The 14,963-nt window shown below is 47.9% G+C and overlaps 1 protein-coding gene across 23 annotated transcripts in view; it reads left to right on the forward strand.

The window, feature by feature from the left end:
- Positions 1-323: 323 nt before the first annotated feature.
- The window catches only part of Wwox (WW domain-containing oxidoreductase), a 927,977-nt gene continuing 913,337 nt past the window's right edge, over positions 324-14,963 (forward strand). For 21 of the 23 annotated variants that reach the window (XM_087594224.1, XM_087594226.1, XM_087594223.1 and 18 more), the window contains exons 1-4: positions 324-511; positions 5,133-5,197; positions 5,969-6,026; positions 9,600-9,778. In XM_087594224.1, the coding sequence (XP_087450350.1) occupies positions 405-511; positions 5,133-5,197; positions 5,969-6,026; positions 9,600-9,778 (409 nt within the window). In that variant the 5' untranslated portion in view covers positions 324-404. 23 annotated transcript variants of the gene reach the window in all.

Raw genomic sequence — 14,963 nt, forward strand, 5'->3', positions numbered from 1 at the left:
GTTGAGCTTGGACTACATTTCCCAGGATACCCCATTGCTGGGACACATTCGGGATTGGGTAAAACAATAAGGAAGTGCTTTCGGGTCGCCCAGCAACGTGCAGAGTCCTGCAGGGTGACTGGGTGAGCACGCCCCTTGAGGAAGCTTAATCCCGTTTCTGAGCCGTTCCTGTTTTTCCTTCCAGCCTGACGGCCGGTCGATTTCTTCCGCGTTCCCACCACCGCTCTTCTCAGGCTCCGCCCCCTTTCCCGCCAGTCGCCGCGAAACCAGGAAACTGGATTGCAGCTGCGGACCGGCTGGGTGAGCAGCGCGCAGGCGCGAGCGGTCTGGTTCCTGACGCGCGCAGCGCGGTTGAAGCCAGAGTGAGTTGCTGAGGAGAGCAGGCGGCTACTTCTATCTCCAGCATGGCAGCTCTGCGCTATGCGGGCCTGGATGACACGGACAGTGAGGATGAGCTGCCTCCGGGCTGGGAGGAGAGAACCACCAAGGACGGCTGGGTGTACTACGCCAAGTAAGCGGCCTGGAGCGGCGTTCCTGAGAGCCGTGTCCTGCGAGGCCTGGACCCTGCGCTGCCCAGCCGGGCGGGCACGCGCATCCAGATTGCCAGTCTCCTGTCCCAGGGTCCCCCGTTGTTATGGGGTCTGGGTCAAGGTCCGGTCACCTGGCCACCCGCAGCACGCCCCCTGCTGCTCACTGTGTGGCACTGCACCGCGCGGTTGTGGCTCGTACGTCTTACTCCTCCTCTGAAGAGGAAATAGAGAAAACTTCAAAGCCAAACTCCCGCCAAGGGGACCCGAGTTGGAGGTTCCACAAGTCTGTATTTTTAAGCAGATGGCCTGGATGGCTTACAGTGGTTTCCAAGGGAAGTTTTGGAAATTTCAGAGCCTTTCTCTTTGGCTAACCGTGACCTTGGGCCACTGAAAGCCCTGGCTTTCTGCTTTCCTAATCTGTGAGATGAGTTGACCCAAGAATGAGTCTATGCTGTGCATAAGGCGCTCAGTGGAGAGGCTAGTGGGTTGTAGGTCACTTGGCCAGCAGGTATTTTCTGTTAGTTGGGCCTGAATCTGTGGTAAAGTTGCATAGGCCTGATAATTGGAATTATCCAATTACCTGGGTCGTCTCTCCCTCCTCCCTACCCCATACATATTCCCTTTTCTGAGGCAGGATCTCACTATGTAAACTTGCTGGCTTGGAACTAGCTTAGTAGATGAGGCTGGCCTTGAACTTTCACAGATCCACCTGTTTTTACAGGGTCTCACTGTGTATGTAGGCCTGTGTAATCCCACCCCCAACCCCCAGTATCCGGGTAGGGTCTTCAATACAGACACTGAGTTTCCATAGAGAACCAACTGCAGCTGACTCTACGCTTGGGGTGATCTGTTCGTTTTTAACAAGTAGATATTTAATGTACAAAGTGATGGGTTTTGAGACAGCCTCGGACTCTTGATGGGGTTCCTTTTCTCTGCCCTTTAGAGAATTGAAAGGCAGGGGGAAATTAGCAATGGAACAGGCAGCAGTGGAGAACTCTCCAGCACCTCGGACAGCAAGCAGCAGGCACAGTCAGTGGGCTGAAAGGCCTTCTATGGGGAGGAATCATGTTCACAGGGCAGACACACATGGAGAAAAGGACTGGAAAAGCAGAGTGGGAACTGCGGAAGCCAAGAGACCCAGCTTCTTCTTGGGGGCCTTTATTTGTTTTAAGTCACTGAAGAGTTTTCACACTCTAATTTAAGAGTTGGTTTGAAAAAAGATAAGACCGTTGGTTGGCCCACAACTCTTGGGTAACAAACTTGTCCTGTTGTGGCCTTGAACTTACTGAGCCAGTCAATCAGCAGGGGCTGAATAGCAGGAGAAGAAACCCACAAGGACTTTGTTTTAAGATGCCAGGCTTTCATTCCACTCACTTAAGAAGGGTGAGGAAGAAGCTGGCCATCTTGGAAGTTCACCACTCGTGTTACCTAGCCATGGTCCCTCTCCCTAGCTGCCTTCCAAGATGTCTGTCTGCCTCCAACCCCGAGTTTCACGACCTCTTTTTTCTTATGTATATTGTGTACTTTCCCTGGTGTTCTTCTCAAATATTTCATCTATTTTCTTATGTATCTGTAAAACATTCTTAAAACAGAGTCTCATGTAGTTTAGGTTGTCCTTAACTTGTTAGCTGGCCAAGGTTGAGCTCCCAGTTCTCCTGGGTTGGGGTCAGAGTATGCATGAACACAACAGAAGCTAGGAGACTCAATCTTTTTAAAAGCTTTCCATGAGAGTATATTATCTCTTGGCTTTCAGAAATCAAATTATTCTACTAACATCTATAATGTGTATTTTTAGTTTTTAATAATTAACTTAAAAACATGTAGACCAGACTGGCTTCAAACTCACAGATCTTCCAGCCTCTGGGGTTAATGGCATGTGTTACAGTTTTGTCTATCAGTGCTTCCCGTACGTAGCCCAGGCTTGCCTAGATTTTTTTTTTTTTTTTTTTTTTTTATGTAACCAGGATGACATAGTTCTTGATGCCTCCTGCCTCCACCTTCCAGATATGAAATTACATGTTTGCACCATCCTACCTGGTGTCAGAAAAATTTAAAAGACAGCTTTCTTGCCTTATTATCAAATTAGGAGTTAGTTTGTGCCCTGGGGTCTCCTACTAAGAGGTTGAGATTTGCAGCTACTCAAAGATACTCACTGCTGCCCCTGGTGGCCAGATAGAAAGAAATAGAAAATAGAAAAGCTTTGGTGAGTTCGTTCATTCAAGTGCTGGGCTGGTTGGTGGGCACTGGTGATGTCCAGCTAAGTGTGATGCAGCTGTCATTCTTAAGGAGCCCTATAAGACGGACAGATGACTTGTAATTATACAGTTCCATGGCAGTGTGTCCAGCATGAGGTGTGTGAGTGGGTAAGGGAGGTTGCCTAGGAGAAGTGTCACTTGCCCTGTGTCTCAGAAGGTGGGTTCAGGTGGTAGGAAGTCAGGCAGGTGGAGGGGACAGTGGGAGGAGAGACCCCAGGCAGGCCTCTTTCTGTGGTATAAGGTTCGGGGTTGTAAAGCCCAAGACTGGCGAGGAAGGAATCAGTTTGCAGAGGCCCTCCTATGCTTCACTGAGGACTCGGATCCTATTATCCAACTCTAGAGCCCATGATGTTCTGGAGCCAGGGAGTGCCATTGATTCCGAGTCTTCAGAAGGACTGAATGGTTCTGCAAACGTAAGCGGATTGTATGAGCAGGGGGTACAGTGGTACAGGCGTGCCAGGGATCCTGCATTGGGTGCTCCTACCTGGACCCCTGTGTGCGGAGTCTCAGCCCTAGAGACTGTGGGCATCTCGTCAGCTGATGATGAAGTAATACAGTTACTCCCTTTTTGAGGGCACATTTAAGGAAATCAAGCTAAACCTTTGAATGCCTCCTTCAGTGCCTGGCTGTTTCCCTCACGGTAGGATGCCCTCTCACTGGTGACAGGAGGTTCTAGCTTTTGCTCCATTTTTTAAGGAGAATGATCTATTACAGCTGTACTTTCACTTTATTAAATGTGAATCGAGCAAAAGTAAAAAATGAACAGCAAGTAGCAGACAGAGAGAAGCCGTGGGTGGCAAAATGTTATCAATAGAGTACTCACAGTGCCATCAGAAAGTGGCTGGAAGAGCCCAACTGAGAGAGAAGTAAAGCTTTCAGTCAGGTGTGTACAGCACCAGGCCACATCTGGGAGCCCTGACTGAGGCCGTGGTGGAGTCCCTATTGCCTGGTATGCATTCTCCATGTTTCCCTTAGCCGTAGGCATTTCTTACATTGTGGGATAAACAGTAGCTGAGGGAAGGCACTTGGGAATCTTTTAGCTCTGTTCAAGGACAAAGTGTTTTTTAATACCCTTAGCTGTCTGCTGTTTTCCTTTCTTCCTGTCACAGACTGGGGAGCCCATTAGTCTCTTGGGAGCTTTTGAAGGGCATGTGAAATAAACACACTGGAGCCTTGTAAGGGTGAGCCTCCTTGATACCAGAGTCTGCTTTCAGTGAGCTTGGACAGCATGTGACAATTTACCAATAGAATGTATGACAGCTACCATTTTACTATAATGATTGCTCCAAGAGACCATTTGAACAGTGCCCTTGAGACAGCCCCATTCTGCAAATGACAGGAAGTGATGGCTGAGAAATGGAGTCAGTGGAGCAGTGTTCCATAGGGGCTGTGTTGTCAGACCGAGTGTACACAGATCCATGGTCATCTTGTCATAGCTAAGTGACCTGTGCTACTGTCTCACTACACTCTTAATGTCCTTAATGTCCTCAGGACCCAGAGATTAATGAGACACGGAAGTCATACCTGGGGCCAGAATATAGACTTAAAATATGTCTCTCTGTGTGTGTGTGTGTGTGTGTGTGTGTGTGTGTGTGTGTGTGTGTGTGTATAAGTGTAACTGTGTCTGTGTGCATGCCATGGTATTGGTGGAGGTCAGAGGACAGCATCCAGGAACCACACCTCTTCATCCTCCGTGGGATCCAGGCAGCAAACTGGGGTCCCAAGGATTGCATGGCAAGCCCTTTTTCCTCCTGAGCCAATTTGCCAGCCCAGAAAGTACATTTTAAAAGTCACATCTGCAATTTTAGTACTTAGGAAGTAGAGACAGTAAAATCAGTGTTTAATGTCATCCGTGGCTACATGGTGAGTTCAGCCTTGTCTCCAAACACAACCAAAACAAACCACAAAAAACCAAAACTCAACAAAGTAAAAAGAACAAGCAATATAAACTTTAACAATGCAATATTTAAGCTGCATTTAGTATTTAAATATGATCATTATAAACCAGATACTGGAGATTACCAGTATATCCTTAAATAAAGGGAGAAGAAATGCAAAATGTCTTTCTAGAACTGTGCTTCACAGAGATTTGTAAAGTGGACTCTAGCTGGGACCTAGTCCCCTTTGCTCTCCCGGTGAGCTCCCTACCTGTCCTGCAAGATTCCTTCAGGTTTGAGTCTTCTGACCTACAACCTGAGGCCTCTGACCTGATGTAGTCAGCAAGCTTTCTGTTCTGAGTGTTTCCTTCTGTCTGTTCTCACTACTCCAGCTGTAGCAGGAAGAGACCCAGATGTACAATGACTATATTTTAGCAGTGTTAACTTTCTCTATTGTGGGTCTCTTACAGTCACACCGAGGAAAAGACCCAGTGGGAACATCCGAAAACCGGGAAGAGAAAACGAGTTGCAGGAGGTCCGTCTGCTGCCCGAAGCCCAGAGGCCTGTGTCTGAAGCATTCATCAGCTAGGGGAGATGTGGGAGGTGGTGAGGTGGCAGTTAACCCTGGCTGTCTGCTGGGTGGCCATCAAGGAGCAAGGCTCTCAGTCTGAGAGCATGGTGGGTTTGGCAAAAGGAGAAGATAAGATCTTGAGATGGACAGGAGGATGCCTTATGGCTTTCAGCAAAGTTTATTGAGACAATTGGAGCTTTGACTTGTTGGGTTTCTCTGCAGTTGCACCATGGGAGTAATTGCTCTAGGTGTAGGTGATAGAGAAAGATGTTTCTGAGGCAGTACCCAGTCCATGGAGTCGAAGTACTGACTAAAAACAAAGGGGTTGAAGCCCCTCAGGGTCTAAGTGAGGACAGATGAGCTCGTTCATGAAAATGACAGGATGGCTTTACAGCATGGTGCAAGACAGCCTGGGTCAGCACTCCATTGCTCATGTCTGGTGTAATGCAGCCATGGCTGTGAGCTTTGGGAGCCTCTGCTGAGGCCTGGTGTAAAAGCAGGAGCTGAGAGAACGCTGAAGAGTGATCAAGGGTTTCGGTTAAAGCAGGAGGCAGAATGTGAATTCCAGATGGGATGCTGGGTCTTCTCTGACTGCCACCCTTGAAGCAAGTGACCAGAGCATCCTGTTCCAGAGGGTTTAGGGGGCCAGAGATAAGAGGGATATCCTTCCTGACCTTGGGGTGCGACTTGGCTTCATTCCCTACACATACACTGTTAATCTTTCTTGTGTTTCAGACTTGCCGTATGGATGGGAGCAGGAGACCGACGAGAACGGACAAGTGTTTTTTGTTGAGTAAGTGTCTATGTAGAAGCACAGCCAGTTTGACTTTTAAGAGGAGTTTTCAGTTATAATTTCCTACATTGACTGTAGGAAAATATGAAGCCATACAGACCTGTTTTACCAGCAAGAGTAACCCCCTTTTCGAGCTTTGTGATTTTTTTTTTTTCTTCTAGTCTTCAGGCTTCCACCCTTCTTTGTACACTAAGGTTTTGGGGTCAGGACAGCACAGCCCTTCACACGTGACTCACCTGCCACGTGGATTGTGGTGTGGTATTCCCTAAGCACACCCCTAATGTAATATAATTGTCTTTTCTCTAAGGTTGAACAAAAACTTAGCTTTTCAGAGACAGCATGATTTTTTGGGAGTTGCGTGAAGATTTCCCTAGGTTTTCATTGTTCTTGATTGGACCACTGCTTTTCTTTCTTTCCTTCCTTTTCTTCTTTAAGCCATTTGTCCCGAGCCTTCCTAACATTTTTACAAAGGATTGATTGATATGTCTGTGTGGCTGTATGAGGGTGTCAGGCTCCTCTCCCATCAGTCTACAAATCTCCCTTTAGGCGCGGTCTCTCCCTGAACCTCAGCCTCTGAAGCTGGAGTTACAGGTGTGCAAACATGGGATCCCAGACTGTTGTATGGGTGCTGTGTTCCAAACCCCAGTCCTCAGGGTTGGGCAGCAAGTGCTCTGTAATTGCTGTGTCGTCTCCGGAACTTTATCTTCCAGATTTTTAGCACTACAGTGACAGTTCGTTTCATTTTTTTATTAGATATATTTCTTTATTTACATTTCTAATGTTATTCCCTTTCCTGGTTTCCTGTCCATAAGCCCCCCATCCCCTCTCTCTCCCCCCATATGGGTATTCCCCCCCCATCCATCCGCCTTGCTGCCCCCTCCCCCCACCATTCCCCTGCACTGGGGGTCCAATCTTGGCAGGACCAAGGGCTTCTCCTTCCACTGGTGCCCCAACAAGGCTATTCTCTGCTACATATGCATCTGAAGCCATGGGTCAGTCCATGTCAGTCTTTAGGTAGTGGTTTAGTCCCTGGAAGCTCTGGTTGGTTGGCATTGTTGTTCTTATGGGTTGGAAGATCCTTCAGCTCTTTCAATCCTTCCTCTAGTTCTCCCCAGGGGGGTCCTGTTCTCAGTTCAGTGGTTTGCTGCCAGCATTGACCTCTGTATTGGACATGCTCTGGATGTGTCTCTTAGGAGAGATCTATATCCGGTCCCTTTCAGCATGCATTTTCTAGCTTCATCAATCTTATTTAATTTTGGTGGGTATATATATGGGCCACATGTGGGGCAGGCTCTGAATGGTTGTTCCTTCAGTCGCTGCTCTAAACTTTGCTTCCATATCCCCTCCTATGGATATTTTCCCCCCTTTTAAGAAGGAATGGGAGTATCTGCATTTTGGTCATCCTTCTTGAACTTCCTGTGGTCTGTGGATTGCATCTTGGGTAATTGGTTTTGGCCTTGCCTGTTACTATCCATGAAGTAATAGTGATAGTCGTAGCAATATGCTCACCTGGAGGAGTGTTTTGTCAGCAAACCTAATCGCTCCCTCCCACTTCATCTCCCACTCTGGGAGCAGGTAGGCCAGGGCCTGCTTTGCAGTCTGAGCAGCCATATGCAGCCCTAGCAGGGCAGCCTCTCTGGCAAGTGATTAGGTGGATGTTCTTCACTGCCTATTAGATTATAAAGGATTTCTTCTTCCTTGATTTGTAAAAGTCCTTTCGCTTATCAAGACAGGGATGTCACTTCTTTAGTTTTATGCTACAATTATCCCTTCCTGCATTTTCCTTGGACAACTTGGCTGTCGAAATTCTTAGGCTCCATGCAGCCAGACTCCTCCTGTGCACACACGAGCCTGTAAAGCTGCTCTCTGGAGTCCTTTCCTCTTCACTGGCCCAGAGCAGTGGTTCCAAGATGGGATGCTCCGACCCACACCATTGGCAGCTCTTAGGAACCGACTAGATGTACACATAGACCCCTACCATCTGAATCTCAACTTGGGGTGTGTTTGTGGTGGTGACAGGCAGCCAGTGCCCTCTAGGGAATTCTGTAGCATGCTTGTTTGTTTGGCCTACTCTAGAGAGGAATCAGCTAGCCTTTTTGTAATGGATCAGGTATGTTTAGGCTGTGGCACTACATGGTTTCTGTTTTAACACAAAAATAACGGCCATTGCTGTGTCCTAATACAACTTTACAGAAACAGGCAGTAGGCCGAATCAGCCAGTTACTGATCTAATGGAAAATGAGTATGAACTATGGAAGCAAGCTAGAACAAGGTTAGGTATTCTCTAGCCTGCTGTAGGGTGTGCTGGGATAAGCATTAGGCAAGCTCTTGAGAGAAAGGAAGTGTAGATTTGTTTCCATGTGCAAATACTGTCTCCACTACTTGGTAGCCACTTACAGGCTACCAAGGTGGAATCCCAGGGGCCACAATACCAGCCAGCACTGCCACATATCAGTGTCGTCAGACAGGATCTCACAAGGTTGTTCAGGCTGGCCTTGAAATCATAGTGTAACTGTCTCAGCCTCCTGAGTAGCTGGGATCACAGGGCTTACGCCATGTGCTCAGATGCAAGCCTTAAATGATAGTACCCCGTGCATTTCAGGAGGCTTCCTATTATAGCATCAGATACAAGCATCTTAAATGATAGTACCCCATGCATTTCAGGAGGCTTCCTATTATAGCATCAGATACAAGCATCTTAAATGATAGTACCCCATGCATTTCAGGAGGCTTCCTATTATAGCATCAGATACAAGCATCTTAAATGATAGTACCCCATGCATTTCAGGAGGCTTCTTATTGTAGCATTTCAAGGTCTTTATCTCAAATCCTAAAAACGCACATAACTTTTGTACTACATTCTATATGTGTAGAGTGTGTGTGTATGTGAATGTGTCCATGCACATGGCATACAGGTGGATATCAGGACAACTGGGAGTTAATTGTTCCATTCTGTCATGTATGTTTCAGGGATTGAACCCAGGTCATACATTTAAAATGTAAAAGCTGTATTAAAAGGAGTAATTCAATAATCTCTATGTGCCAGTATATTTTATGTTTCTAGATTAATTCCAAATCAAAAGTTCAGTGCTTATCATAGGTGGCTTGGCTATGGTCTGACAGTGCAAGCAATTGAAACCTTGCTGTTTGGCCTGCTTTATAGTTATTAAGACTTCTGTCATCTCATTTTCTCCTCATGTACCAGTGTGTTTAGGCCCTAGCACAGGCCAGTGAAATTACATGGACGCCTATTGACAAGAGGAGCTGACAGATCTTATAGATGCTTTTATATTAATGTGGATTCAGTAAAAAACTCAGAGGCTTTTCAGCAAGCTGCTGTCAGACCCAAGAGGCCTACTGTGTCCCAGTACCTTCAAGGTCGTTCTGAGAGGCTTCCATGGCTCTGTTTTCAGGCAAGAGTACCATCCTTTCGTAGGCCAGAATGTAGATCAAACGGGTTCTGGGTCTCCCCATGTTTGACAGTAAGCCTCGGTGCATTGTTTGAAGTATTAGGTTATCTTGTACTGCTGGTCCTTGCTGTATAGATTTCAGTGTTCTCACTGTTCTTTGCAGCCACATAAATAAAAGAACTACCTACTTGGATCCAAGATTGGCATTTACCGTGGATGATAATCCGACCAAGCCGACCACCAGACAGAGATACGACGGGAGCACCACCGCCATGGAGATACTGCAGGGCCGCGACTTCACGGGCAAGGTGGTCCTGGTTACTGGAGCCAATTCAGGAATAGGTAGGCCTGTAGCTTACTGTCATCTTACCTTATTTATTTATGTTTTGTGAGTGCTGCACTGAATTCCACTTAAATGTAACTGTAGTGAAATGGTGGTGGTGAATCTCCAATTTACAGAGGCTCTTACAGCTTTCTCAACTGCTGTCTCATTAAAACCGCACTCCCTCTCCACCCCAGTGTTACAGTGTGAGGCTTGTGGGGCTTGACCTTGAAGTTGCTCAAAGCTGAGAAGTCAGCAGAAGCCTATGGCTATTTTGGTATTCAGGGACTGGAGACAACAGGCTCTGGCTAAGAGGTTTTGACCCGGTCTGTGAGGTGCATGGATGTGTTCCAATTACCTGGCTTATTCAGACCAGAATTGATTGGTAATGGGATCCTGGACGGCGGCAATTGTGACTTTGGATCCAAGGGTACTGCAGGTTCCCACTGGCCACCGAGCCTATCGGTTTCTCTTGGTGACCGTATCGTATTTCTTCCTAAAACTGGAGAATTTGTCCTTGTCTTCACCTCTGCAGGAACCTTCCTAGTCGCCTCTGTTTAACCACAGTGACCATGGCGAGGTCAGTGGCTTCCTGCGTTGGTGCTGTGACAGCATCAAGATGAGCACTTGTGCCATCTCGAGGGATGGGGTTTTGTTTTGGTCCATTGACATCTGACATCAGCGTTTGAACTGTGGGATAGGATATGTATCTTCAGATTGAAGAATAGAATTGCATCTCTCTGTCCTCTGCTTGTCCTCTGTCAGGTTTTTCTCTGTCCATCTGTCTCTCTGTCACAGTGCCCCCCATGGGCTCCCTCATGAGCTTTTCTCTATTTTCCTCTTTTTTTTCCTGATTTTGGAGTCCCCAGTGTCCTCTTCTAGCAAGCTCAGGAGGCGAGGTACCATAGCGGATCGGACCAGCCACTCTGCAGTGTGGCAGGCTCTCAGAGCTTGACTCTGCCATCCCAGAGTAGGTCTCCTGACCAGACTGCTCCTGAGGGAAAGCTTTTTAAACAATGGGAAGCCGTTTCCATAAAGTCACTTCCCAGTCCTCATCCTGAGCCCAGAGTACATCCAGTTTGTCCTTTTCAGTCTCTGCCTTGGGTTAGAGCCTGGATAACTCTCACGCTGTCAGTGGAGCTGCAGAACTAGTGACAGTGACCAGCTCCCCAGGCCAAGAAGCACTGTTATGGGTCTGGGTGTGGACCCAGGATACTGTAGAGTGAGTTTGTAAAAAAGGATTTGAGGACTTAAGAAAATTTCCCTTTGTTTATTTAACACTTAGCTCACTAGGAATTAAATGAAATGATCTCATCCCCTTGGTCTTTTAGTTGGGCAGTTTTTATTTATCTATTTATTTTAACTTTTCTCTATTTCATGTGCATCAGTTTTTTGTTGGCATGCGTGTGTGTACACCACATTTAAAGTCCTGAGAGCTTATTGATAACTCGGATCTGGAGTTGGATAGAGATGGTTATGAGCTGCCGTGTTGGTACTTGGGTTAAACAGGGAGCCGTCCTGCCAACCCCCAGATAGCCTTTCTTCAGTGAGGTGTGTGATGGTTCCAGTCAGCCTGTTCTGTCTGATGTGAGCTAGGAGACCTTTGACTAAGTCTGCTGTCCTCCATCTGCAGCTCAGGTGCTTGGATGAGCATGGGACAAGATTCACGTCTGGGTGAGACTGAGGTGAGAGATAAGGAGGTTCTGAAGTGTGGGGAAGAAATGTGTGTATCCGAAAGGCTCCCCAGACCCTAGGAGCAAAGGCAGAAGTGCTACCTCTCCACTCTTCCCTTCCTTCTGACACTTCCTTCTTGTGCCCCAGTTGTGGACACTGCAGGAGGTGTGAGTGTCCCACTGGTGTGGCTAGTCATAAGAATGGATTATAGAAGGCTTTAGGAAGGCCAGCAGTGTTTCCAGCCCCTCCTTTCCCTCAGGAAACTGCCTGTCACTCCTCCTCCCTCTCCAGACACCAAGCATAACTCGGCCAGTGCTGAAGATTTTGATTCTTAATTTTTGGAATAATACATTGCAAATTGCAGGCATGGAGTGTGTACAAATCAGCCTCCCTCTTCAGCAGGTCGATTGGACTTAAAGAAGCTGGAGGCTGATAGGCATGGGGTTGTTAGTCATATCAGGGTTGGCTTTTGTCCTTAAAGGCAGTCTTGGAAAGTGTCCTTGTCCAGGTAGTCTGTGGCTTCTAGATAACAGACTTCCTTCTCCAGAGCAGTGTAACTTGCCCGTTTATAAGTTGCCATTACTGCTTTGTTTTGCCTGTGTAATGCAGAGCGGAATGAGCCTCTGCTCCCAAGACTCCTGGTGTTGCCCTCTGTGAAAGCCCCGCCTGGGCCATCCTTTCTTTGAGCCACAGCAGGGAGGCTTGTCCTCAGACTGTGAAGCAGACCATGGATGCTGAGCACAGTCCCCTGTGACCCGGCAGACACCTCGTCTGCTCCCCTGTGACCGGACAGACTCCTCGTCTACCCTCCTGTGACCGGACAGACCCCTTGTCTACCCTCCTGTGACCGGACAGACACCTTGTCTGCTCCCCTGTGACTGGAAAGACACCTTGTCTACCCTCCTGTGACCGGACAGACACCTTGTCTACCCTCCTGTGACTGGACAGACACCTTGTCTACCCTCCTGTGCCTGGACAGACTCCTCGTCTGCTCCCCTGTGACCCGACAGACAGACTCCTCGTCTGTCCATGGGTGCTGTTGTGGCAGTGCCCTTTCCACACTCCCCTCCATGTGGGAGCTAGGAGAGGTAGAGGGAGGGGTGTGCTCCCTGACCGACAAACTGGGTTCTCCAGGGCCCTGTCCCCTCTGATGTGAGCTCTGAGCAGACTCTTCTGTCCCTGACTCTCAAATTGTCCGTAAGCAATGCAAAGCTGACTTTTGAATGTTTATACTTGATAGTACTAAGGCAATTGAGTAATTCTCAGTTCCAAGCAGGAAGGAAAGGTCAGGATGGTTCTAGAATGTAGGAGGCGTCAGAGGCAATGCAGAAGTACAATGGGAGTGCAAAAAACATTAGTTTTGGAGACAGTGTCTTGCTGTGTGTCCCTGCCTTGAGTTTGCGATATAGCCTAGGCTGGCTTCCACCTTCTGATCTTCATACCACAAACACCAGGATTACAGACGTACCCCCCACACTCAGCTCCCAGTCCTTCCCTTTACTGATGTGAGCTGGCTTTACCGCTGTCAGCTGAATTCAGCTTTCTGTATTGGATGTGAATCAACTACAGCCCTCCAGGCATAATCTGACCTACCTGATTTTGTAGGTGTTTTCTAGTGGAACACAGCCATGCACACTTAGGGTATCACCAGAAGTTGAGAAATTGCAATAGGGATCATGTGGCCCCCAAAGTCTTTACTGTGGGGCCTGCACTCAGAACACTTACTCTCCCTGCACTGGGTGGTCCAGCCGAACCCAAAGCAGGTTGCCTCAGCATCTTGTCTGAGCCCATTTAGCTGATGTCGGATGCCCAGGCTGCAGGAAGAGTAACCGGCACATCATGAGTAGCTGGAAGGGTTGTCCCACCAGTATCTACCTACCCCTACCCGTGTTCTTAGTGAGCTGCAAGATTAGAATTCGTCTCCGCAGGAACTAACGCTCTTCTCCTCTTGACCTTTGTTCAACCAGCTTTCTGAACCTGAGGACTTAGACTGAAAGCTGTAGCTTGTGGACCTCAGTGGAGATCAGCATCTCAGGCTCCAGGGGGAGCCATCCCTTCATCCAGAGCTGCTGCTGGCAGATCGAGAGCCGGAGCCTGCTAACCAGTAGACGAGGGAGAAGCTCACTGCCCTGCGTGCAGCACAGCAGGGCAGGGGGGCAGGAGGTTGTGGCTCTTTGGAGTTACGCATGGCTGGCTCTGATTCTGTAAAAAAAAAAAAAGGAAACGGCTTCTACACGGAGATGACCGCATCTAAGTCCCGGGGAGTCTCAGGAAAGGGAATGTTTTAGACTAGGGAGTCTCCTGTCTTCCTGGGGCCTGTGGATTTTCCTAAGCTAAACCTGTCCCAGAGCAGATTTGGCTGTGTGTGCACAGAGGTGTGTGAAGCTGCTCTCCTTGAACCTTCAGGCTGACTTTCTGGTCCGGCAGCACATTCTACAAGGGCAGTCACACGTCCCTTGACTTGGACAGCAGCTGCCCATCTTTTTGTCAGAGGAGCATCTGGGTTCCGTACGATTGCTGCTTCATAGAGACCGATATATTGCCGTTGTCTTCCTGGAGGAACAGCCAGGCTTTTGGTAAACTCTGTGGAAACCTGAAAGCAGCTATGAGCACATCAGACATTTCCAGTGTGGTGTTTGGTGCTAATGACAGAACTCTCTTCTGCCGTCTGAAGCCCGGAGTGCTTCAGATTTGATTTAGGTTCCTTTCTGAGCTTAGTCTCTCCCCTTCTAGACTTTTATAATGTTGGGCTGCATCATATGTGGTCTCCTTCTGAAACAGCCTGGCCTGGTTTTGATTTTTAAGCTAGAGGTCCAGCAAAACAAAGGTAGCTTTTCTCTGGGTATTTCTATTATGTGGTCATCACTCCAGGACTTATTGTAGAGCTACACCTTCACGCATGCTGGTACACACATACACACACATACACAGACACACACATACACACACACACACATACACACACACACACACACACACACACACACACACACACACACACACACACACACACCAGGTTCACATCCTCTGAGATAAAAGAGGTTCACACTCAAGGTGAGTCATCCCTCAATTTGTTCTCTTTAAAGCAGAGTAAACTCAGGAGCTGTTCTTGCTGAGAGCCCTGCAGTACTCCACAGCACAGTGTTGATGCTCCCACATCAACAAAGTTAGAGCTACACTTTTGTCTTGTCTGTCGTCACTGCGATGGACTCCCACCTGCCTGGAGTAAATCCTGCCCTTTCTCATCTGATTTGCTTTGAGACCACACAGCAGCACCGGCCTTTTCTAAGGAACTGAGAGGATCCCTGAGCCCAGGCAGGGGGCTGCCTGAACTGACCTGCTAGTCCCCTTTTTTGAGTGAAGCCCACATCCTTGTGTTTGGGGTCCTGGAATTCCCAATTCTATTCTTTTCCTGTTGATGACATAAGAGCTGTTGTAGCCTTGGGTATCATCTTTCTTGTGGGAACTCTGTTGTTAAGCTAAGGGGAAGCCCCTAAATCATCAACGAAACCCCTGGGGAATTAAATATAT

The sequence above is a fragment of the Rattus norvegicus genome, chromosome 19 (assembly GCF_021556685.1).
Source record: "Rattus norvegicus strain SHRSP/BbbUtx chromosome 19, alternate assembly SHRSP_T2T, whole genome shotgun sequence".
Lineage (NCBI taxonomy): Eukaryota > Metazoa > Chordata > Mammalia > Rodentia > Muridae > Rattus > Rattus norvegicus.